Raw genomic sequence first — 26,437 nt, 5'->3', positions numbered from 1 at the left:
CCCATTTTGACCAGGTTCACAAGACTTGTCCCCGGGATTCTACAATCTAAACTGATCACCTTAATTCTTATTGCTTCTTCCTTGGGTATTGAACTATAAGTTCTCTTCTATTCTATAATGTCTTCCTTTTCCAAATATCCATTGGTATTTTCCTCTATGTGTCTGTGTGTGTAATCTTTGGCACACTTGACATCCGTTGAACTGATAAGTGATTTTATGAGCACTTTGGGCAGGTATTGCAAACCACAAGTCAGTAGTTCCTAAAATTGCTCAGTAGTGAGTGACTGCACTGTGTAATTCTAGAAAGACTCAGACAGGGAAAACTTTATAAATGTATTCAACAGTGAAACACACTGATGATGTGAAATTAGACTGTGAACAGGTGTGTTGTGTTTGGGGAGGAGGACAGACGTAGGGAAGTACAAAAGGTTAAAAAAACCCCAAACCTTTATTAATTGCTGGAATACCCCAGATAATCACAATTTCTCTTCAGACCTCTTTTCAGTGCTATTTCTATTGCTAATTTGCATATTAAGATTCTTTAGCATGTGCTAGTGTAACATTTCTTTAGAGGAAAAAAAAGAAATGCTTCCAATGTTGGCATGTCCTTTGCTGTTATTGGTGTCATGTATTCCACTGCTTCCTCATTTATTAGTTGCTATTTGTTACAATCAACTCCAGCTAAGAGTCTCACTGGTCTGTTTTCTTATTCACAGTATTTCTGTTGTATTAATATGAGATTGTTTCTTTTTGCACGAGAAATAAGATGAGTGCCTCATATGTGGATTTCATTTGACACAATTCAGTTTTATATGGAATCTAATAATAATAACTTTCTATTGTATTTATTTTGCCAGTACCATCTGTTCATTGTATAGTCTTGTTTCCCTTTCTGTCACAATGGCAAAACTCCCACTGACTTTATTGGCAACAGGATTTCATAGTTTCTTAAAGCATGCTAGAATATATGAAAGGAAGAAAAATGATATGAAATTATGTTATAAGAATTTTTTATTTTGATTTCAAAAGCATATAAATTCTTACAGCAGTTCTTTCAATAAAGTTCTTCTCACAATTAGGTACACAATTTAAAAATGAATAACTTAGTTTTCATCCTTAAATGTTATAAACTATGCACAGCAGCATAATCCTAAATCCCAATAGCAAACTATTGATATCAGCAGGCAGGGTTCAAATGATAGTTTTATTTGTTTGAAACAGAAAAGTCCCTTAACTTTCATCAAATATTCTAACTAATTGGACACCCTTCCTTCAAAGATCATGCCATCTGATTTTTTTTTTTTATTTTAGGAAGTTTCTCTTTTTCCTATAACTCCAATGTTTGATGCATTACTTGCATTTTTAGGCTTGGAAGAAAGTGAACTTCTCACAGTGGGGTTCTGAGCTTTCTAAAGGAAGGGAATCTATGCTGTCACATGAGCTTTGTGGAAAGTCATAACAGCTTGTAAAAGCTCACAACAGTTAATGAATAAAACATGAAACCTATTCACGAATGTGCATTGCCCTTTAGACTAGGGGCATCCAAACTGCTGTGTATAAGAGACATCATCATTTTTTCTTAACTCTTCAGGAGACCTTGCAGTGCAAATTTCCTCTCTACAATGCCCTTTTGCTTAGTTTTGTTTGAATAATTGATACTTTCATTGAATCCAGCAAGTAATTCAAGAAGTTCTTTTGCAAATATTCATGCAACTCAACCACACCAATCATGGTTACAAAAGTTCTAGAATATTGAGAGCCACAAAATACAAAACTATTTAGGTAAAATTTATCCCAATAGCTACCATATTAAATTGTGCACTGTTTTTTGGCAGTGCCTTAAGTAATAAAATCCATGTGTTACTGAACATACTTAAATTTTAAAGGGTATTTTTTAAAAAGCATATTTTTCAAATAATTAGACAGAATGTCTATAATTCAAGTTACTGATTAAACTGCCAAAATGAGATGAGGACCCTAACTTTAATGTGCATTCTTGCACAAAGTCTCACTGGGCTCATCAACCCTGACAGCTTTACTAGGCTCCATTAACCATTAGTTAAATTATCCATAACTTTTTAACATTATTGGCTAATTGCTTTGTGAATTTGAGGTAACTCCAGAGTATACTAAAGCTCCATATCAATACAATAAGCTTTTACTTCACAGTGTGATATCATACTATTTAAATCTTGATTGATGACTGATCTTCAGAAGCTAAAAGGAAATGTATTGCATTTCTAAACAGCAAGAACTGAATGAAAGAGTGAGGATTTTATTGTCAGATTCAAACACAGATTTCATTGTGCTAAAAATATTTGTGAAGGTGACCAGCTGAAGTTTTCAGAAGCAATTAATAAAGAGTATCCCAACTCAGAAACGTTATCGCCATTACTTAGGGATGATGATTCCTTATGTGCTTGTTGACTTTTGGAGATTGTGCTCGTCTTCCAAACTAATACTGTATTGCGATGCATTAACTCCAAGTTTGCAGTTCCAGCAATGTAATTTTCTAGTTCTTTCTAAAAGCTTGACCAGACGTTACGGGCTTGAAGCAGTAATTACAGTCTGAAATACTTTGGCCTGTGTTGGCAAAGGTCTGATAAGTGATCATAAGAGTTCCTGAAAATATTTTTAAAAATTCAGGTTTGATTTCCCCTCTCATGTAGGCCCTGAATCAGAAGTCCCTCCCTATTAGCCAAGCACTTAACTATATTCTTAGCTTTAGGCACATGGACTCATAGAACTGGAAGGGCCCTCAAGAGGTCATCTAGTCCAGTCACTTGCGTGTTTATGTCTCTTTGACTTCCAGGGTTAAAGTTAAGTATTTGAATAGACTATGGTCTTGTCTGTATAGGAATATTTCTTGTACATAGGAATGTGCAACCTAAGATGTGAATGTAAATTGTAATCACTTATTCCTGTATATGAGCTTTTTTTATTACTTGTGTTTATCTTGCTTGGCAAGATATCCGGCTTTTTTGTTTAGATTAATCTTACAAGAGCGCCCACCAGAAGGGTTTATATCATTATAATTATGTTGTTTTAAATTCACACCTTACCTTATACTGAAAAAAAACTTTTCCATGCAGACAAGGCCTTTAGCATGTGCTTAATGCTTTCCTGACCTGAAGCCTTATACTGGTTTAACAATGGAATTATTTCTAGGGGATAGGAGGGAAGCAGTAGATGTGATATATGTAGATTTTAGTAATGCCTTTGACACAGCCCCACACAACAACTCCATAAGCAAACCAAGGAAATGTGGTCTAGATTAAACTACTATAAGGTGGGTGTGATGAGACTCCCAGGCTGTTCCTTCTTAACTCACTAAACTGGGTTGACTCTCACAATGCCTTTCTGGTGACAATCAGCAAATCCCTCCAGGTGCTGTTGCCATTCAATACAACTGCATGTGCAGCCCCCGCACGGAACTAGATTGTATGAATGCTCCCAGAGCTACTCACAAACATCAGCCAAATCCCCCCAGCTCCTAGCCTTGTACTGTCTTGCACTGCTCAAGACCCTTTCTTGAGCAGTGCAAGTTTATTAATTGGTTCATCAATGGAAAATGGCATACACCAGCCTTTGTAACCTGAGCAGATTTACCAAATGCTTCAGTCGAACTCACTGGTAAGGATAATCATTAAAATAAGTATACATGATTACAAGAAGATAGATTTTAAGTAATTATTAGTGATAAGCAAAAATCAGAGTAGTTACCAAAGGAAAATAAAACACAAGCACGCAGTCTACATTCTCACAACCTTAATAGACTAGGCAATATTTGGACTAAGCAATTTTTCTCACCCCACTGGATACAAGTTTGTAACACTCTTTCATATGCAGGCTCTCCCTGGTAGCCTGGGGACCAGTCTCCTCAGCTCCAGCATTCTTGTTGCCTTCGGCATGGGTAGGAAAGGAGAAACCATGCTGCCCCCATCCTCTATTTTATATCCTCATTTCAAGTGCTTGGAGAACACAAGTCCAGGCATATCTGATAGGCATTCCTGAGTCACCAGGTTGAGCAATTCCTCTGTTGTGACCTTCTGCAGGCTAGGTATTGAATTGTATCTCCCTTGTTGGACAATGGCTGTTGATGGTTGGTTGATACCTGCTTGAGAGTTGTTACCTCCCATGTTGTTGTCTCTGGGTGTCTAATATCTGGGCGATTCCCCAACTCACAACATATTTTAGTGACAACCATACAACACAATCTCATGACTTTGTATGCACCAATGATATACATATTTAGATAGATCTATGGTTTTCATTAGATCATAACCTTTCCCATGATACCTTACATGGCATGCTTTATATGAAATATCACAATTATATATAAATGATGAATATGGGGGTTACAGTGCACTCCCACAAGACACAGAGTGTCACAGTGGGTGAACTACTAGTTGAAAGATGGTAGGTACTCTAAGAGCAGTTATCAATGAATCACTGTCAAAATCACAGAGCATATCTAGTGTGATCTCGCAGGGTCAGTGCTGAGTCTGGTACTTTTCAACATTTTCACTGATGATTTGATTATGGAGTGGAGAGTTTGCTTACAAAATTTGTGAATGACACCAAATTTGGAGGGGTTGCAAGCACTTTGGAGGAAAGGATTAGGATTCAAATTGACCTTGACAAATTGGAGAATTGGTAAGTAACCAACAAAATGTAGTTGAATAGAAAAAATTGCAATGTACTACACTTAGGAAGGAAAAATCAAATAATCCCCATTTTGTAGTTGTGTAACTGGCTGGGTGGTAGTACTGCTGAAAAGAATCTGGGCGTTATAGTGGATCACAAATTGAGTATGAGTCAACAGTTGCAAAATAAGCTAATATCATTCTGGCTTGTATTAATAGGAGTGATTTATGTAAGATGCAGGAGATAACTGTCCCCCCTCTACTCAGCACTGTTGAGGCCTCAGCTGGAGTACTGTGTCCAGCTCTTTGTGCAACACTTCACAAAAGATGTAAACAATCTGGAGAGAGTCCAGAGGAGAACAACAACAATGATAAAAAGTCTAGAAAACTGGAACTATGAAGAAAGATTAAAAAAAAACAACTGGGTATGTTTAGTCTTGAGAAAAGACAGAGTGGGGACCAGATAACAGTCTTCAAATATCTTAAGGGCTGATAAAAAGAAAGTGGTAATCAATTGCTCTCCATGTTTACTAATGGTAGAACAAGAAGTAATGGGCTTAATCAACAGCAAAGGATATTTAGGTTAGATATTAGGAGAAACAGCTATCAGGGTAGTTAAGCTCTGAAATAGATTTCAGAAGGAGGTTATAGAATCCCCATCGTTGGAGGCTTTTAGGAACAGGTTAGACAAATATGTATCAGGGACGGTCGAGGCATACTTGGTCCTGCACCGAGGGATTGACTAGATGATCTATCAAGGTCCCTTTCAGGCCTACATTTCTATAATTCTATGATATACCCCAGAGCAAGTTAAAGGCAACTCAAGCCCCTGACATTCATGATGCTATGGACAAATAAATCTAGATGTCTCTCTACTTTTTAGTTTTCCTGCTTTTTCTAAAGCTTGATTTAAATCTAGTTAGAAGTTTGGTCAATATTCCTGATTTCATCACTATTATTTGTTTCCAAAAATAACAAGTGCAAAGAATGCATGTGTTTTACAATAGAAAAATGATAGAATATCAATATTCAACCTGAAGCATTTGATTTATATACAAAGCAGTATAATACACCTGGGTATTATCCAAATGTTTTAGTCTGTTTTGGCACTGCAACTCAGTGTCGATTAGAAAAACATAACCTTTCAAGGTGCTTTTGTTTGCATATAACACCAGTTCTGACCTTTATAGGTAAAGAATTCGAATAGCAGGAAATGATTCAACATGGTTTTGTAATTTTGGACAAATATTTCTGAGGGACTAAGCAGAGATTATCAAACTCATTTCTCTTTTGACCCAAAGCAGATCTTTTAACCTAATTCTTCAGAATCCAAAAACTGGTGCATTAATCCACTAATCCTTCAAGTCTCTCAAATAATTGAAAGTCCATTATCTAGTAACACAATCACAAACTGAAGACCCATTGGAGAGTCTGTGACCTCTTTGAAGTCCAGATAATGAAATATTTTATGTTGTGGTACTTTTCTCATGCTTACAGCCTTTTACAGTTTTCCTTTGTTTTTGAGTAACAGAAATGTCTTCTAATTTGAAATAAATTCCCACAATAAATTTACATACTTAAAATATGCTTTGGGTTTATATTATTCTTATAAGCAGCCCTGTACTAGGTGCAGGAGAAATATCTGACCTGTTGGAAACAAGGAGTTAACTTTAAGTCATTGTTGCCCTCATTTTGCACTAGTGCTCACTGGGAGAGTTTCAAGAGTGACTAAAAGACAGCAGGGGTAAAATATCTTTGGGATGGTAGCACTCCATGTACAGTAGTCATAGGACTGTATGTAATTTTCTGCATATGCCTGAATTTTCTGCATAGATGATAGCTCTTTTACGTTCTTGTTATAACTTCTAACACTTGAGGATAAGATCTCGCTGATTGAAACTGATTACTGAGGCTGAGAACTCTTCAGTAGAGTATTGTTTCCAGTTGACATATATCAATGGAATAGTGTCAGCTTCTAGGACACTATATAAAGATACTGAACTTATCAGCTGACTTACCCAGATGTCAAGTCACAGGACACTGTACGGAGATTCAGAGCTATTTTACTGACTCACCCTGGCAGCTAGATCCTATTAGTTCCAACCCAGGAATATAAAATATATAAGTGTCTCTCTGAGCTAGAGGGAAATAGAGGTAAGGATAAAAGGTTTGGTGGGAGGAGTACTGGAAACAGTCAAGTTTAGCAAGTTCAGCTGAAGATTGTTGCTCTTTCCTATATTCTAATCAATTTTCATAAAGGATTTGGATAACTTGTATCAGTGTCCTGAACTTTTCACAAATCTAGCAGTTGAGCCTAATTTTAGATTACATATTTACATATAAATGACCCAAGATGAGATAATGGTGGTTTAGATTTTAGATTTTACCCTCATCATTATGTCAGGAACAAAGGCCTGATACAATGCCCATTTTTTAAGTTAATGGAAATTTTTCTATTGGCTTCAATGGACCTCTGGTCATGATCCAAATGACTAGATAGATAGATTTTTTTTTATAATGTTATATTCAAATTTTGGCTCTGTGACCTGATTTTTCTGTGGCATTGAACAAGTCATTCAACTTCTCTGTTATGAGAATGAATAGGATGTTATGATAATGAATTAATCTTTCCAAAGTATATTTAAAGATTACAAAGTCTATGAAATTGCTAAGTATTTTTTTTTTGCTTCTTATGCAATCCTGAGGTGATGGACTAAAGAGTCCAAAGAGATGACTTTAAAGATCTTAAAATCTAAGAATAGGAAGGGTAAACAGCTGATGTTTCCATTTTAATTAGATGGACATAAGTGACCTTATCAGCCTATAGCTAGTACTTATGTCAAGACAAAGCCATTCACTGACTATTCGTCAGAAACTACTGTGTGCCTTCTATCTATGATATAAAGGATTTCCATGAAAGCTAGGCACATGCGTAACTCAGATGAATTATCTATCTGTTTCTGACAGTGAGTTATGTAATTTTGATGCCATAATTAAACTTGAGACCCTCATTATATGTGTACTATTCCATTGCATCAGCCAAAAGTGAAATAAGACCTTATTGATATTATTGGAATCCCTAGTGTAATGGCAGTGATAGACTGTACTTGTGCATTTGCAGTTCCTACTGAGAACATGGATACTCTATCAGTAACAGAAACAAAATGTATTGACAGAGAATAAATCTATATGAAAAGTAGTTTGTGATGATAGAATATCACAGGAAACCTACCTTCTGTATACTACCTCCCTATATAATTCAGATATCTGCAATCAGTGAGGCTTGATCTACACTTAAAGTTTAGGTTAACATATCTATGGTGCTTAGGGATGTGAAAAATGCACACCGCTGAGAACCTTAGCTGTGCTGATCTAACTCCCATGGTAGATGCAATTAGGTGACAGAATAATGCTTCCATCAAACTAGTGACCATCGCACAGGGAGGTGGTGTTCTTATAGTGATGGAAAAACTCCTTCCATCACTATTGTTTTTGTCTACAATATGGAATTAGGCCAGCATAGCTATGGCACTATAGCTATGGCACTATAGTCCCCCTAGTGTAGACATTGTCAGACTTACCCATCCAGTTCATGGTAATGATAGAAGAAATTGTGTCCTTCAGGAACTTTCTTCCAGTTTCAAGTATAATTATCATTCTTAACTATGAGCTAAATTTTTCATTTCTTCATACCTATGCAAACAAATGTGTGATTACAATTATGAAGTCAAAATATATCCACAGTTATCATCTCACAAAGGAAATAATTGGAGTTACTCAGGTACTGCTGCTGTGAGGTTATCTATAATTTTTTTTAAAATAGTTATCACTTTAAATACTCATTCGTTGATGTTCTGACTTTTCTTCCTCTTTCTCTAACTTTCATATTTACTCTTAATTGTTGTGTAAAATACTGACTTCTTATAGACCACCTTAGTCAAAGAATTATTTGCACTAGTAGCAATTTAATTAGGAGGATATTTTGCTTTGTCATTTTGCAATTTGCTACAATATAGCAGTCTGTCAACTGTAGCAAATAGAAATTATTATAATTTTAAATTTCTCTTCTATGACCTAGTGAGGACTTCCCACATAAAAAAAGGCTGAAGCCCAAATTTTTTTTTTATTCTTTAATCAGAAAAAGTTTCCCATTGATTTCAAAACTCCGATTTGCCTAAGAAAAGATTGAATAAGGACATCTGGGATTGTGCTGTATATGTGTTATTGTTTTATTTGTTAGATCTATTTATGGTATCCTTGTTTATTGTAGTAAATACTTTTTGAAATACAAATGTCATATATAAATGAAAAAAGAACACCCTTCACCACACACACACACACACACACACACACACACACACACGGTCCTGCCAATCAGATGTATAACTTCTGGGAGTTTTGCAATTGACTTCAAAGGAGCCAGAATTTCACCCTTTATTTTTATAATATATTACCAATAAAAAACTATTGAGTCAATGTTTCATTTGGCCCTAAAAGAAAAGTTTTCAATATTCTCAGCAAAAAAATTTAAAAAATATTTCGGGTTGAATGAAACATTTTGTTTTTTCTTTTGTCACTTTTTTATTAAGAGCATAGGAAACTTTGCAATCGCCATTCATAAACTCTCCAGAAAATATGTGACCTCCTTTATGTCCATAGCAACATGGTGAGAAAACATTAGTGAGAAAGTATCTTAGCCACTGGATTGGGATGCTGGGGAGAGGTCTCTCTGACTGTCTTGTTGAAGTTGTTCCACTTTATATAAATACTAAAACATGCATCGGTCTGGAGAAAACATGAGAATAACTCTATAGCCTGTTGACTAAACAGGACATCCAGGCTCTAGTCCCTTCTTTAATTAACACATTTCAACCTCATGAAAACAGAGTTCAAATTTTTCAACAGGAAATGATCAGAAATCAGTACATTCACATAGCATGCTTAGATTTAATCAAATCAGCATTTTCTAGTGAAAAACTCTTCCATTGGGTCTACTTGTATGAGTAAATCGCCATTGCCATGAATAAGGTGCAACCTCAGTTTTTTAAAAAAAAGTTGTATATATTAAAGTACTCAGATTTTATTCCCTGTTTAATTTTTTTTCTTCTTAATGTGTATTTATTGTAGCTAATCCAGCTCCCAATTTTTCAGTGTTTTGAACATCCTCTCTGATGTCTACACTTACTTAACTCTCACTAAGGATGAGTGACTAAGCAATTAAAAGAAAGCATTCTGGCCCAAATTCAATAAGAAACTTAAGCAAACATTTAACTTTCAGAATGTGTATCCATCCTTATTCAGAAAAGACCTTAAACCCAGGGATTTAAACTTATTTTTTAAAGCTAAGCATCTGCTCACGAGCTTTGGTGGATTGGAGCAGTTCTATGAAGGACCGGGATTTTAGATATTGTCATCACTTATTTATGAAAGCCTCTAACCATATAGGTTTACATATTTAGTTCAACTGACTGAATGTTTATGACAGAGATCTTTTACTGACTGCCATGGACCAGAATTTACAGCTTCTTAATTAGATATGAGGAACCCTGTGCTTATTTATCTCAAAATCCAAAAGATGCTTCGTTAAAACAATAATAATAGAAATAAAAGCTGAATAGGTCAGTCAGTTTCTAGTGCATACTAGCCTTACATGGCTTCTATCAGAAAAGGAACTCCATATTTTACATTATTATTATATTTTTTAAATCAGTACACTTGGTTTTAAATAAATCTTACAAAATAAACTTAATCTACTGTGATCTTTCCTAATGCCTTAATCAAAGAGCAGCTGCTATAAAGATGATGATGCTGGGTGTTTCTGCATGCATAGTGAAATGAAGGAAAGTAGAATAAATAGCAGGCTACTTTAAATATTTTTGAAAAGTATTAAGTATTAATTAGATGCTTCTGGATGCACAAAGAGTCTAGAGACACGTACACTGTACATTTAGATCTTTTGATCTGAAAGCATACACATAATTTGCTGGAAGAATAAAGCATTGCAAATTTAAGCACAAATTAAAATGAAAGGATTTGGGGCTTCACTATTAAAGAATAAATTCAGCATTTGCGGATGAGTGGGGTAGCACAGGACTAGGAGTGTTTTAATTCATTCTCTGGTTCAAGCCTAGCTCCAGGTAGAGTAATGAGGTATCTGCATTAGCTTTTTGCTAAAAATACAGAAAACTGAGTTTGCTGTAGCATTGTGGAGGTAGATAGATGTGGGCAGAGAATTGTATTCCAATTTTAGAGGATTTTATTATTTGGAACCTTGCTTTCATTGTAATTCAGAAAGAAAACCAAAATTAAACAAACAAGCAAACAAACAAAAAACAGTGAAAAGAGATGGACAGCAAAGTCTGCCTTCTGGGCTGTCCTGGGGCCATAGACACTGGAAGCTCTGAGATCACAAGCTATTATTGGAACATGTCCCAATTATAATAAATATTATAAGGAATATTAATAAAATATTAGAATATAAGAATAGAATATAGTTTAAAGGAAACTAGTATTGTTTATTCTATATACCTAGTCTGCTAAAAGAATTTCTCTCTGTTCTCTGTCAAAAGTTGTTGCATGACTCTCTGTAAGAAGCCCAAGGCCAACACGCCAATTATCTAAGGCCTGTAGAAGGGATTGAATATGCACGTAACCGATAAGAATGCTGTTACAGGACAGAAAATCTGTACCAAGAGATAAGAACTTTGGGAAGAACAATGATGTTTCCTTAAGCCATACCCACTGATCCTCTCATCCCTTGAGAAACTTGATTATGCCTATGTAAATCTCTTAGTAGTGGAAAGAGGGAGAAAGAATCTAATCAAATCTGTTAAGTATGGATGTGAGAATGCTGAGCGCATGGGAGTGAGTGTTTGTGACAGGTAGATAATTGATCAGAAACTAGTACCAGCCGAAACCTAAGACTCACAACCATCAATGGGCTGAAGATAAGGCAGGGCGGAGGTAAACAGATGACCCTCGGAGGGCATGCTGGAACCCACCAAAGTGCATCAAGGAGAGATAGAAGACTCAAAGATAATGTATGCCCGTCATGGGTGTACCATCTGATGATCAAGCTGATAAATGGTTACCTCAGTCACGAATTCAGCATGATGAAGCAACTTCCATAGACACACATTGAGGCAAAGACCTATAAGAACAGGACCAGGGGACTGTGTTCTTTGAGTCGATTCTGCGACCACCCTCCAGGGGCATTGGATGCGCATCTGGCACAACTCGGCTCCACTCTTGTGTCCAGGCCACCTGGCCAGTGACTTGGCACAAGCAACGCTTAGGCTGGTAATTATAAATTATCTTTGCAGATCGTGTGTGAGTGTGTGTGTGAGTGAATGATTATAACAGCTGTCAAAACTATTTTGTTGTATTTGCAATAAACGTGCTGTTTTGCCTTGTCTCTTTTATAAGATCTTGTTGGTATTATTTTATTAGTGTAATACTAAAGGAAAATCCACTGGCAGACTGTACTGGAGCCATGCACCCTGGATGCCTGCACTCCCCAGCAGCACTCCAGGTATGTGCCGAGGAGCCTGGCAGGAAGCAAGACATTTTGATATCAGAAACCTGCCTAACAGGTAGTATTCCATTGGAAACCTAGTCTCCCCACTGCCCCTGCCCACGCACCCTGAGGAATGTGATCAAAATCAAACCCTCTCCACAGAACTTTTTGATTTAGACAAATTGGCAAATTCTGATTACCAACTCTTTTTTTGGATTTTTTTCCAGACAGCTCTGCAAATGAAGATAAGGATCTGCCTGTTTGTGTCCTTTATTGACCTCAACACAAGCGTCCACTCTGAAGAGGTACTGGGGGTTCAACTCTTCCACATACATTGACCCAATAGTAGAGTTTGAAAATATTTGTTTTCTTGGCCTTCAAGCTATTCTCCTTTGTCTTTCATCTAAAACCATCTTTCGTTCTTAACTTTTGTGTTTCTGCAGGATAATGAATTAATTTGTTTATTGAATAAAAGCAAACTGTGTATAACTTGCAACAAAACTGATATTTCAGCAATGTCATGGGATTTAGTAACTTTCACATGGGTTTAGGAGCCAGGAATTTCTCAGTTGTCATCCCATGTCTACCACTAACACCAATAACTTGCTTTGTGGCCTGGGGTAAATCATCCAGGCCTATAGTAACTTTAGGTGTCTACCTTGAGAAATCTAAGGTATAATTGTCAGGGAAGCTGAGCATGCCAATTCTAATTGAATTGAATAGGAACTGTGGAGTCTTGTATCTTACAGTACACACACATACAGAGACATGAGAAATAGAGGTATATGTATATTTAGTTACAGCATGTGTATGAATATATATATAATGTATTAATTTTTACACTAGAAAGCAAAAGATCTACATTTAGTTTTCTAATTAAAGCAGATGAGTAATCTATGACATAAAAATCACTATGAAAAAACAACTTTCACCTAACTCCTCTATACCAGGGGGACTTGCTGTATTGATCATATAAATGATACCATGGAAAATTGCATGAAACTGAACCAAAACTAAGTAAGACTTGGTAGGTATGAAAAGTATGGGTGATAGCTGTATTATTTTTTATAAATATTGTGTGTACCTCTGTCTATATCATTATTATCACACTGTCTGCTACATGCCAGCAAAGCTTTAACTTGCTGCTTTTTACACATCTGGTTTTACACATCTGGTTTTACACATCTCCAGGAAGGAAGCCAATGACTCTAACTCAATTGCTGGTGCTTAATAGACAATACAGTGAATCCATTGCAGGAAGTTTACCTCCAACTAATCTGGTGAAGAGCATAAACTGGAGTTACCAGATTCAGGGGTCCCAGTTCAGACAAGGAACTTTGAAATGAATAAAAAGATTTCCTGTGAACCTAAGAGCAGGTTCAGACTGAGACAGTGGCTGCAATGTAGTTCCACAGTGCTGTGGAATGTGACACAAGAGGAACCCACCAAACTTTCTAGGAAAGTATAATGTCAAGTCAGATGGGTGTATCTTACGCCTGTTGTTTTAACCCCTTCCCTCTCTGACTGCATTGTTCCTATGGATAAATAATAACATTATTATGAAGAGGGTGTTCTGTGTCACTGCATTTTCATACTGATCATGTTCTCCCAAAGGGAAGTCTATTGCAAGGTCCAAAACCCAGCTGGACCTGCTGAGGAGACAGAATTGGTGAACAGAGGTGCTCTGTCTTAGAACTCCAGTTTAAGAGTGGGGTGAACTAAGGGATTCCAGAGTAATATTGGTACATTGACTGTCACTTCCAAGGCATTCCCATGGAGAGACAGAGGAGGATTAAAGGTATAGCTAACCCTAAGCCATGACAGATGGTCATATGTGGACATATAGCTATATCTCGCACACAGATTCAGCTAATTATGGGAGAATATACAGTAAAGCATAAATTGGGGCAGGGGGATACACTTCATAGCTTTTGTTTGCAGAGTGCACTGCTCCCACCAGGGGCTACCTACATTCCCCACCCCACGTACAAAGTTCCTATGCATCACCTTCCCATGCTCCTCTATTTCAAGTCCATTACCCGTGTTGTTATGCCAGGAACTGGGTCTCCCATGGTCCTCTCCACCCCATGCCAGGGGCACTGTGTATTCCCCATCTCCCTATGATGGGACTGAAAACAGAAGGATTAAGGAGAATCTATAGGCCCAGTTGGTCCCGTCCTGCCATTCCTGTAGCAAATGTTAGCCAAGAAGGAGAAGTTAAAAGAAACAGACCTAGCCCAGATTAAGGTTGACAAGGAAGGAGAGCAGAGCTCTGCTTCTCTTGATGGGAGAGAAACCTGGTTGAAGCCCAGAGAATGAGCTACGTAGCTGACTGGATAAGCACATGCTAGAAGGGATGACTAGACCTTGGGAGATCATCAGAATCATAGAATGTTTGGATCCAAGCCATAACCAGAATGATGGGGTCCTACTGAAAGTTCTTGGCTGACCCTGTTTTGAGCTTTTTGTTTTTGTTTCCATCCCAGAATGGAAAGGACTGAAGTGTGCATTGGCCAGAGGATGAAAGCACCATTATATTAGACCTCTCAGAGACAGAGATGGAGCCCCATTGAAAGAGTGCCTCAGAAGCAACCCAATCACAATTTTGGTGGAAAATATGAGCAAAGATATAGCCCTAGGAAAGGTGCTTCCTTTAAATTTTTGAATGGGTAGTAGCCAGAAAGACATCTCAGGTGGATTCCCTGGGATCAAGGGTTCTGCTCTGGGTGAAAGAAAATCTTAGTTTGGGGAGACTGACATCCTCAAGAGGCACACCAGTACCCTCCCTTGCCAGAGTTCGGGAGGCTCAGGAAGTCACAGAGGTCATGGACTGCTCAAACCAAGGAACTGTGGTTGCTTGGGTGGGATTCAGCTTGCGACTCCTCAAATCATCTAACCCCTGGGATCCTGATCAGGGAGATTTCATGCCAAAGGGTCTACCAAGGTCCTGGGATTGGTCTTGAAATTAACCATCAGACTCAGGAAGTTTGCTTGATTCCTTTTTGTGTGGCCATCTGGAGTGCAGGGACCATGACTGGCCATTCATGGAATGCAGCTATGGGCAAGTCTGGATTGTATAGGTCCAAGCATGATGGCCGGGGCCAGCTAAACTGACCAGCTCTGTTAACATCAGTGTGATGGAAATAATGGACCTACTGGACTCGGGGTGTGACCAGACTGTCATGAGGGAGGCATTGGTACAACTCCAGGGCCTCCATGGGGCACCATCTACCTGCTGTCTATGAATGGGGACATAAAGCTACACCGATTCAACCAATCATAGAAGGGGCATACAAGATCCCTAATAGTAGGTCTATCTGCATCTCTCACCTACCCAGTCATTGTCAGCTGAGACTGGAAATATTTTGGAGATCTCCTAGAGAAGTTTTTTGAAACTTCCAGAGAATAAGGGGGTCCCACCACCAGCTTCCCCATGATTGATGGCTCATGACTAAGTACACCTTGCCAGTGCAGTGGAGGTAGCCAGGTCAGATGAACGGAGTTCCAGACAATCAGAGACATTAGTACCCCAGTCCCACCCAGATACATGGGTTGCCCCCTTATCTGAATCTGATATCCTGATAAGGTTCTCAAACTTTGTTGAAGAGCAAAAGAGAGATAAGTCTTTAAACCAGACCTATGTCCTGGTGGCCATTGTTAATGGGGATATGGTGGATCCCCAGCAAGCTGAGACTTCCCCATTTTGATATCCATGCTGAGCAGGTAGTGAAACAGAGAGGCCTTCTTCTGAGCCTGATGGATAGGAAACCAGAGGTTCAAAGCCCCAGACTGTGTTTTTAGCTGTCTTCTCCAGCATGAAGTCTGTAGCCAAAGACTCTGTAGCCATTGCTTTACTGTGCCCAGAGGGTCAAGAATATAGATTGTAGATTGTTTCCTGCCTCACCCAGGAGGTCGGCCATAGACTGTGTGCTGCTCTGCCCTGTCCAGAGGGTCGGAGCCCTAATTTGCTAATGCCCCCCCCCACATACCATTACTCCCCGGAAGAGTGTCTCATGTCCTCCTCCAGCACATGCGAGGGGCTCTGTGTCCACTGCCATTTCTCTCCTTCCTATTTTTATCCCCTTGGGTTCCCTCCCCTCACCCCAAGTCCCAGCTTTCCCTTCTCCATCTTCCTCCTCCTACTTCCCTCTACCCGGGCTCTGCTTTCCACTCTCAATATCTGAGTCCCTGCTTCCAATGCCAATCCACCCAGTTCCCCCCTTTCGGTTCTTGATTTCTCCATTGCCACTGCTCCATCCCTCCAGTCCCTGCTGCTCCTTCAGCAACCACAGCTCCATCCTACAGTCCCTGCTGCTCTCCTACCCTCTTATCTCTACCCACAGAAACCCTACAAACACACATCCTTACAAACCTTCCTCATAAGGCTCTTTTTCTGTTTGAGTCCAAGGTATGAATAATCTTCCAAGGCAACCAGTTCAGCTGCTGCCTTTGATATGTGTAGGCAGCAGCAGGGGTTGGTAGAGATATTATCTTTCCTGCAGCACCGGACACTCTGAGGACCCTGATTTTCCTCTGAATCAGGATTTGCTGGCATTCCAGCTTCCACCAAAATCAATAGGCTGTGTCCATTGATGCCTAGAACATTCCTTGAAATTATGGGATTGATAGGATGCGACATTCAATATTTTTTTAATTACAGACAAACAGAAAATGCTGTTGAATTAACTCTAAGGTCACATTTGGCATGACCAGTCACAGCTTAGTCTTGAAGTTAACAATGCCTTTTAATGCTTTCTAGTAAGAGTTTACACAGTTGCTTAAATAGAAGGCTACAACATTAATGACAAGAATTTTTTTAAACAAGATTTTGCATATTAGAAAACATCATTTGTCTAGTTAGTGGGTTTTTCTTTTTAAATTTGAGTTAGCAGCCTTTTTATTTATGAAAATAGGGGCCTTTCACCAACAGTTTTGAGACCATTGGAACCACCTTTTGGTCCCTTTCTTTTGGTAGTCTCATTCCTTTGGTAAGATAAGTCCATTGATCACCTAAAAGTAGGGCTTGTCTATAGTTGGATATTTACTGAAATTGCTATTGTATAATTATTCCAGAATATTTACTTCTGTGTAGTCCAGCCCCAGTTTGCACTACTGTTCAAAAAAGCATGAGTCCCAGTGCCCTCGTCTCTCTAATTATCAGTGCAGCAACAAAAAGGAACCATATTTGGGTTTGACATGAAAGTACTGCGATATAGTACCAGTTGTCAGAACTGAGGCTTCTGTTGCTGCTGTTGTTTTGGCTTTGCATTGTCTACGTCTAACTGTGATCATGAAAGAAGAGAGTGGAAGATGCAGGGCCTAATCCAAAACCTATTGAAGACTTTTTTTTTGCTTCAGTAGCCATTAAGGAAGAAATGATGCTCTGAGTACTGCTGCTAACTCTTATAAATAATGGCTTGGAATACCCGAGTAGCAGCAGGAAAGTAGTTTGACACAGATGATGAGGGATAGATTATCAGGTATCGTACTATCACCATAATAACCTAGAGATGGTGTTGATTCACACTATCTAGTGGCATGGGACATAATAGGAGTAATAATCTCAGGATGCTGAAGCCAACTCTCAATGCACTAAATTATTCTCTCTGAACAATAAATTCCCAATCCTGAGAAGTGCTTAGCAGTGTGGTTTTTGAGGATGAAGTGCAATAATGTTTTCCTTATATATTCAAAAGAATTCCTGCTTTGCCCTGAACCTGTTGTTATGGTGCTGTAAGTCACATAGATGCAGTCCTGGCCCCAAAATATATGTTATGACCAACTATAGCAGTGGAGCTTTCTGTCAAAAAAAGTGGCACTCTATGCTTGACTAGAGCAGAAGCGCACACACAGGCTACATCTACAGTCCAACTGAAGGTGTGATTTGGAGCTCATATAGACATACCTAGAGCTTGGCAAACTCTTTTTCAAAAGGTTTCATTTTGGAAAAAATAAATGTTTCTTTTCAGCTCTTCATTTTGAAACGATATTTTGATTTCCAATTTGGCCATTAAAATAAAACACAAGCAAAAAGGTAAAAAACACCTGAATCAAAATGAAAAACTTTGCCTCCCACAATAAATTGTTTTGAATCAACTAGAATATTTAGTTTGCCTCTAAATGAACTGAAAAATAAAAAAAAAAGCAAATATTTTTCACAAACTCAAAACATTTCAGTCGAGTCAAAACAATAGCAGGTTTTGGAGTTTTTTTAAACTTTTTAATTTGAAAAAAAAATAGTTTGCAATTTGAATGGAACTGGATTTTTTTCTGGAGTTTTTGGTTAAGTCTCCAAACCAAAAAATCATTTTTTTCACTGAGCTCTAAGCATACACACACTATCTTCAATCTAGTTATCTTGCTAAAAGTAGCAGTGAAGACATTGTGACACAGGTTTCAGTGTGGGCTAGTAATGTAAGTGTAAGGAATGAGGGACTGCAGCTGTATCTGGGATGAGCTAGCTAACCACAGCTGAAATCCCTAATTGACCAGATTTCCTGATTGGCTGAGCAACATTTCTGGGACTGCTCATAAGCACAGCAGTAGTACTTTTTTTTTTTTTCATGTAAAAACTGCTTTATTGGTTGCAGTTAACATGTTACAATACATATTGATCCCAAACATGAAATCAACCATTTATGACAAGGACAAGCAAGATCCCTGAAGAATTACATGAAATTGGACAAGGAGATGGTAATTAAGGAGGCATCTTGTAAACCGGAATCATTTCACTTTCTTGGGCATTGCAGCTACAAACAGTTCATAAATAGCATAGCATGTTCCAAAAACCGTTAGAGCCATGGTGGTTCTATATAGCAAACCATCCACTAGTCCACCCTTAAGATGCACTGGCATTCCATTATCCTCCTGAAAAAGCTTCTGCTTCTCCGGAACTCTGTTTGCAACCTGTCTGCGTGAAGCAGTGCTTATGGTCCTCTGGGAAATTTGCCGAAGAGCCAGCAGGTTCCACAGCATCTTGGCTCTGGTCCCTTCACCTCGTACCGGGGAACAAGGACACCGGAAGCAGAAACCGCTTGCCTGGGGCGCCAGCAGTAGTACTTTGCCAGTGGTTGCTCAATGCACATGCCAGCAGCTGCAATCTCTCCTGTGTTTGCATTGCTCCTAGCCTTGTCCAACTAGGATTCTGTCTTGTTCCTAGCCTTGCTTCTGCCCTGCCCAGATGCTTTATCTTAAACTCACTTGATTAGATAAAGCAATAAAACAAGTTTATTAACTATAAAAAAGCTAGATGATAAGCTTGATAAGATGATAAGAATGACCATACTGGGTCTAGTGAATACTTCAATACCTCTGCCGAATACGTCAATTCATTGCTCAATGGAACCCCCTCTTCTCAGATTTTCTGGAAGGTGTTTATGGTTGGGGGTTGATCTAGTGATAGGGACAAATCCAGCTATCATGTGACTGGATTCCTTTTCATTATCTTAAGTGCCTTTGCTACAATTCACACCTGTTTGGAATCCCCAGTAACAGGTTTTCATATAACTTGTTTAAGGTGTGGGGACAGATTTCTGCAGGGGGGCAGGGAGGGGTGGGAAACACTCATTATATCACTGTTTTGACTATTCATTGTCCCCCAACACACGTCTACCAAAATTTACAACTGTTGAAGATTCTTTTTTTACTGATATGCTGGAGTGTGTTTAAGGTGTGTCGTGGGGGCGGGGGAGAATGAGGTAGGGGAGCAGCAGTCGCTGTGTGATTGCTTGTATGTTCCATGCATTTTTGTTTGTTTTTATTTATCATAATTATTTGTGATAATTAATTGTACAGCAAAGACATTTAAAAATACATGACTCTGCCCTTTGTTCACTATTTTGAGAACCTGAGTTATATGGAAAATTAATGAATGTATTCAAGTACAGAAAACATACCCAGAACTGTCTCCATCCCTTTTGTGTACCCCTAAAACTTTCAGTACTTCTGAACTTTGAGAGACGTTTAGAAACACATTCACAGTCATCCCTGCAAAATTGTCTAAGCCATTCAATGAAATAAAGTACAACATTTAGGTCTTATTCCAGTACCAGTGAACACCTTTAGTGTTTAGAGAGTGGTTTTTTGTAATGCACATACTGAGGATGGCCAGAACACATGATGCATGACAACAGCATAAGTGTGTTTCTTTCCATAACAACTTCCCCAGTTTTCCACCCTTCACAGACAAAGCAGGACAGCAGTGTTCTGAAAATACAACACTGAAGTAGGCCTACTTAAACTATTAAATAATGCTGTCATGGGCTTTACTCCATATATTTGAAATGCGTAGTGTATAATACCTTTTAAAATGCAGTTGTGTATCATAATATATGGTTTGATCTGTCCCTATGCTTCATTGCATTGAAGAGAAATTAATCCTTAAAGGTACAAGTCAACAAGGAGCTTTGCACTCGTCCACCTCTCACATTTACAATGACATAAATAAATGAATGTAAAGTTACCTATGAAGCAGTTGCAGAAATCTGCTTTGCATAAATCATGTCACTTTTCAGTGTGCACAAGTTACTCTGGATGATTGTGTGTTCAGCTCAGGTTAGTTGATTGTACTGTTCTCTTCCATGCACAACAGTACATTGAAAAATGAATGCACACTTTATGGAACATGGCAACACTACAAACCATTACAATTAACAATCCATATAAAGGTGAATGATATGGTCAGTGAGTGCATTAGTTAATTTCCTCATTAGACTTACTGAATGATATCTCTGTTGTGTATTCAGGGAAAGAATTAGGCACCAGTTGAAATGTTATGGCTCCCTTTCAGGGGCATAATTTCTGAAATTTCCACATTAAGGATATGTTTTCTTTTACCTAAATTCACACCTGTACAGGAAAAAAGAAACAGTGAAATAAAATCTAAATGTGAATGACACTGTAAGTTAGGTGATCAAATTGTAAAATTATAAATGGAACATATAAAGGTAATTCAGTGTCTAACTCAGTTGTAACTTGCATAGGAGATCACAGTACCACATAAACATACAATTCTGCTCATGTCCAACTAGCAGCAACATATTTCTCACAGCAATATATAAAAAAAAATAGGGCTGTCAAGGGATTAAAAAAATTAATCACAATTAATAGTACGATTAATTGCACAGTTAATAATAGAATATCATTTATTTCAATATTTTTGGATGTCTCCAACAATTTCAAATATATTGATTTCAATTACAACATGGAATATACAGTGTACAGTGCTCACTTTATTTTTTATTACAAATATTTGCACTGTAAAAAACAAAAGTAATTGTATTCTTTCAATTCACCTAATACAAATACTGTAGTGCAATCTCTTTATCATAAAAGTTGAACTTACAAATGTAGAATTATGTACAAAAAATAACTACATTCAAAAGTAAAACAGTGTAAAATTTTAGAGCTTACAAGTCCACTCAATCCTACTTCTTGTTCAGCTAATTGCTCAAACAAGTTCGTTTAGATTTGCAGGAGATTATGCTGCCCACTTCTTGTTTACAATGTCACCTGAAAGTGGGAACAGGCATGGCACTGTTGTAGCTGACACTGCAAGATATTTACCTGCTAGATGCGCTAAAGATTCATATGTCTGTTCATGCTTCAACCACCATTGCAGAGGATGTGCATCCATGCAGATGATGGGTTCTACTCGATAATGAAGCAAAGCAGTGCAGACCAACACATGTTCATTTTCATCATCTGAGCCAGATGCCACCAGCAGAAGGTTGATATTCTTTTTTTGTGTTTCAGTTCCTGTAGTTTCCGCATCTGAGTGTTGCTCTCTTAAGACTTCTGAACACATGCTTTACATCATGTCCTGATCAGATTTGGGAAGGTACTTCAGATTCTTAAATCTTGGGTCAAGTGCTGTAGCTATCTTTTGAAATTTCACGTTGGTATTTTCTTTGCATTTTGTCAAATTTGAAGTGAAAGGGTTCTTAAAATGAGCAACACAGAATCATAGGGTTGGAAGGGACCTCAGGAAGTCATCTAGTCCAACCCCTTGCTCAAAGCAGGACCTAATCCCCAACTAAATCATCTCAGCCAGGGCTTTGTCAAGCCTGAACTTAAAAAGCTCTAAGGAAGGAGATTCCACCACCTCCCTAGGCAACCCATTCCATTGCTTCATCACCTGCCTAGTGAAAAAGTTTTTACTAATATCCAACTTAAACCTCCCCCATTGCAACTTAAGATCATTACTCCTTGTTCTGTCATCTGGTACCACTGAGAACAGTCTAGATCCACCCTCTTTGGAACCCCAGTTCAGGTAGTTGAAAACAGCTATCAAATCCCCCCTCATTTGTCTCTTCTGCAGACAAAATAATCCCAGTTCCCTCAGCTTCTTCTCATAAGTCATGTGCTCCAGCCCCATTATCATTTTTGGCAAAGAGTTCTGTGGCATTCGACGAAGTGGGTATTCACCCACGAAGGCTCATGCTCCAATACATTTGTTAGTCTATAAGGTGTCACAGAACTCTTTGCTGCTTGTACAGATCCAGACTAACACCGCTACCCCTCTGATACTAATCATTTTTGTTGCCCTCTGTTGGACGCTTTCCAAATTTTCCACATCCTTCTTGTAGTGTGTGGCCCAAACTGGACACAGTACTCCACAAAAGTGCCATGTGAACATCTGTTCTCACTCTCAGGTGACATTGCAAATAAGAAACAGGGCAGCATTATCTCCTGTAAATGTAAACAAACTTGTTTCTCTTAGCGATTGGCCGAGTAAGAAGTAGGACTGAGTGGACTTGTAGGCTCTAAAATTTTACATTGTTTTGTTTTTGAATGCAGTTATGTAACAAAAACAAATCTACATTTTTATGTTGTTCTTTCATGATAAAGAAATTGAACTATTGTACTTGTGTGAGGTGAATTGAAAAATACTATTTCTTTTATTTATCATTTTTACAGAGCCAATATTTGTAATAAAAATAATATAAAGTGAATACTGCACTTTGTATTCTGTGTTACACTTGAAATCAACATATTTTAAAAATGTAGAAAAACATTAAAAATACTTAAAACACTTCAATTGGTATTCTATTGTTTAACAGTACCATTAAACATGATTAATTTTTTAAATCACAATTTTTTTTGATTTAATCATGTGAGTTAGCTTAATTGACAGCCCTAAAAAAATAATAACTCAAAAACCTCCACACCATCACAATTACCTGTAAAATATGTGAGAAGGCAAGATACTATCAACCAAACAACAAAATGCTTTTCAAACTACAAAAGTATGAATTCTGAAGTGTGCCCCCAGTGTAATCTCTTTGAATAACTCTCATCTTTTTCAGCTAGGAGGAATGTTGAGGCCAGATGGCTTGTGGAGCCACATGGGGGGTTTTCTGATGTGGGCTGCAGGGGCTGGTGACTGTATATCTCCTATCACTCTCATAGACCCAGCGTTACCACACAGGCTGCCTGGTGGGATGTTTGGCTCCAGAACTCTGGTGTAGTAGCACTATGGGCTGCAGATAGAGGAGGAGGAGAAGGTGGCTAACGAGCTGGTGCTAGGGCCTCAGCAGCAGTTGGATGCTGCATTCTACCTGAAATGACAAGGGCAAAAAGAAAACATTCTACATTAGACCAAGAGAAAACCAAGGACAGGGTAGTCTCGTTACTCAATAAGGGAGGGAAGGAAATAACAGAAAATGTGAAAATGGCAGAAGTGCTAAATGACTTTTTTCTTTCAGTTTTCACCAAACAGATTAGTAGAGATTGAATGTCTGACATAGTGACTACCACTGATAATGAGGTAGGATCAGAGGCTAAAATATGGAAAGACCAAGTTAAAAATTACTTAGACAAGTTAGATGTTTTCAAGTCACCAGGGCCTGATGAAATGAGTCCTCAAATACTCAAGGAACTGAGTGAGGAGTTATGTCTATCATTAGCAATTATCTTCAATACATCATGGAAGACTGTCACAAGCCAGAGGATTGGAAAAGGGTAAATATAGTGCCAAACTACCAAGAGAGAAATAAAGGACAACCCAGGGAATTACAGGCCAATTTGGTTAACTTTAGTACCCGGAAAGATAAGGGAGCAAACAATTAATTTGCAGGCATCTAGAATATAATAAGGTGGTAAATAAGAATCAGTATAGATTTGTCGAGAACAAATCATGTCAAATCAACCTGATAGCTTTCTTTGAATTGGTAACAAGTCTTGTGGATTGGGGCGGAAGCAGTAGATATGGTCTATCTTAACTTTAGTAAGGCTTCTGATACTATCTCACATGACCTTCTCACAAACAAACTAGAAAAATACAACCTAGATGGAGCTACTATAAGGTGGGTGCATAACTGGTTGGAAAATGATTCCCAGAGAGTAGTTATCAGTGATTCACAGTCAAACTGGAAGGGCATATTGAGTGGGGTCCTAAAGGGTTCAGTTCTGGGTCTGGGTCTGTTCAATAACTTCATTAACTATTTAGATAATGGCATAGAGCAGTGGTTCCCAACTTGTTCCGCCGCTTGTGCAGGGAAAGCCCCTGGTGAGCCGGGCTGGTTCGTTTACCTGCCATGTCCACAGGTTCAGCCGATTGAGGCTCCTAGTGGCCGTGGTTCGCTGCTCCAGGCCAATGGGAGCTAATGGAAGACGCGCAGGCTGAGGGATGTATTGGCTGCTGCTTCCAGCAGCTTCCATTGGCCTGGAGCAGCGAACTGTGGCCACTAGGACCTGCAATCTGCTGAACCTGTGTACGTGGCAGGTAAACAAACTGGCCCGGCCTGCCAGGGGCTTTCCCTGCACAAGCAACGGAACAAGTTTACGAACCACTGGCATAGAGTACACTTATATATTTTGCAGATTATACCAAGTTGGGAGGGGTTGCAAGTGTTTTGGAGGAGAGGATTAAAATTCAAAATGATTTGGACAAATTGGAGAAATGGTTTGAAGTAAATTGGATTAAACTCAAAAAGGATAAATGCAAAGTACTCCACTTATGAAAGAACAATCAGTTGCACACATACAAAATGGGAAATGACTGCCTAGGAAGGAGATCTGAGGAAAGGAATCTGGGGGCATAGTGGATCACAAGCAAAATATGAGTCATCAGAGTAACACTGCTGCAAAAAAGTGAACATCATTCTGGGATGTATAGCAGTAGTGTTGTAAGCAAGATACAAGAAGTAATTCTTTCACTTTACTCCACTCTGATTAGGCCTCAACTGGAGTATTGTGTCCATTTCTGGGTGTCACATTGCAGGAAAGATGTGAACAAATTGGAGAAAGTCTGGAGAAGAGCAACAAAAAATAATTAAAGGTCTAGAAAACATGACCTGTAAGGGAAGATTGAAAAAAAGATGGATTTGTTTAGTCTGGAGAAGAAAAGCCTGAGGGGGGACATGATAACAGTTTTCAAGTACATAAAAGGTTGTTAAAGGTGGAGGGAGACATTTTTTTCTCCTTAACCTCTGAAGATAGGACACAAAGCAATGGGCTTAAATTGTAGCAAGGGTGGTTTAGGTTGTACATTAGGAAAAAAAAATCCTAATTGTCAGGGTAGCTAAGTGTAACATTGACAGACCCCAGTTGCTGGCGGGTGGGATTGAAACTGAGATATCTACAGCTTAGTGCATGAGCCTCTACCACACAATCTGAAAGCCAACTGGCTGTTAGCTAAGGCTGTAGAGCAGACTCATTTTATCTCTGTCTTTAAGTGGTCCCAGTGACACTAGATGGGACAGAACACCACACCCAGAAGGTGTGTAGGTTACATTAGCACTGGAATAAATTGGCTAGTGAGGTTGTGGAACCTGTCAGGGATGGTCTAGATAAAATTTAATCCTGCCGTGAGTGCAGGGGACTGGACTAGATGACCTCTCGAGGTCCCTTCCAGTCTTATGGATTGTATGATTCTATGCTTAATACTGGGGGCCCTTGAGAACATACGGTTAAGTTTCTCGTAAAATGGACATGTGGCAGAAGCCCTCCTGGATTGTCTCTTGGAGTCATGGGCCTTCCTGTACTTGCATTTCAGCGGCTTCATTTTTTTTCCTGCGCTAAATAAGAGTACAGTGAATGCCTGATTATACCAGCTTGTTTGTAATGTCACTGCACAGGTGCATGTTAAATAGTCAGTTTTCAGAATGGAGAGAGGTAAATAGTGATGTCCATGAGGGGTCTGTAGTGAGATTAGTCTTATTCAATATATTCATAAATGATCTGGAAAAAAGGAGTAAACAGTGAAGTGGCACAATTTGCAGATGATTCAAAATTATTCAAGATAGTTAAGTCAGGCAGATTGCAAAGAGCTACA

General features: G+C 38.6%; 2 protein-coding genes across 2 annotated transcripts in view; both read right to left on the bottom strand.

Moving 5' to 3' along the window:
• Positions 1 to 26,437, bottom strand: part of LOC127049621 (uncharacterized) — a 1,817,862-nt gene that overhangs the window by 1,731,867 nt on the left and 59,558 nt on the right. The gene's annotated exons all lie outside the window — the stretch shown is intronic.
• Positions 18,709 to 19,201, bottom strand: LOC127049792 (cytochrome c oxidase subunit 7A2, mitochondrial-like). The gene has a single exon (XM_050951091.1). The coding sequence runs from the start codon at positions 19,135 to 19,137 to the stop codon at positions 18,886 to 18,888; it is 252 nt and encodes an 83-aa protein (XP_050807048.1). The 5' UTR covers positions 19,138 to 19,201; the 3' UTR covers positions 18,709 to 18,885.

Source organism: Gopherus flavomarginatus, chromosome 4 (genome assembly GCF_025201925.1).
Source record: "Gopherus flavomarginatus isolate rGopFla2 chromosome 4, rGopFla2.mat.asm, whole genome shotgun sequence".
Taxonomy (NCBI): domain Eukaryota; kingdom Metazoa; phylum Chordata; order Testudines; family Testudinidae; genus Gopherus; species Gopherus flavomarginatus.
Note: the sequence above shows the minus strand (reverse complement) of the source record. Positions and strands in the feature narration are given on the sequence as shown.

What these genes read in the sequence shown, in the direction of transcription:
- LOC127049792 (XM_050951091.1), bottom strand. Translation starts at nt 19,137, where the DNA reads ATGCTGTGGAACCTGCTGGCTCTTCGGCAAATTTCCCAGAGGACCATA.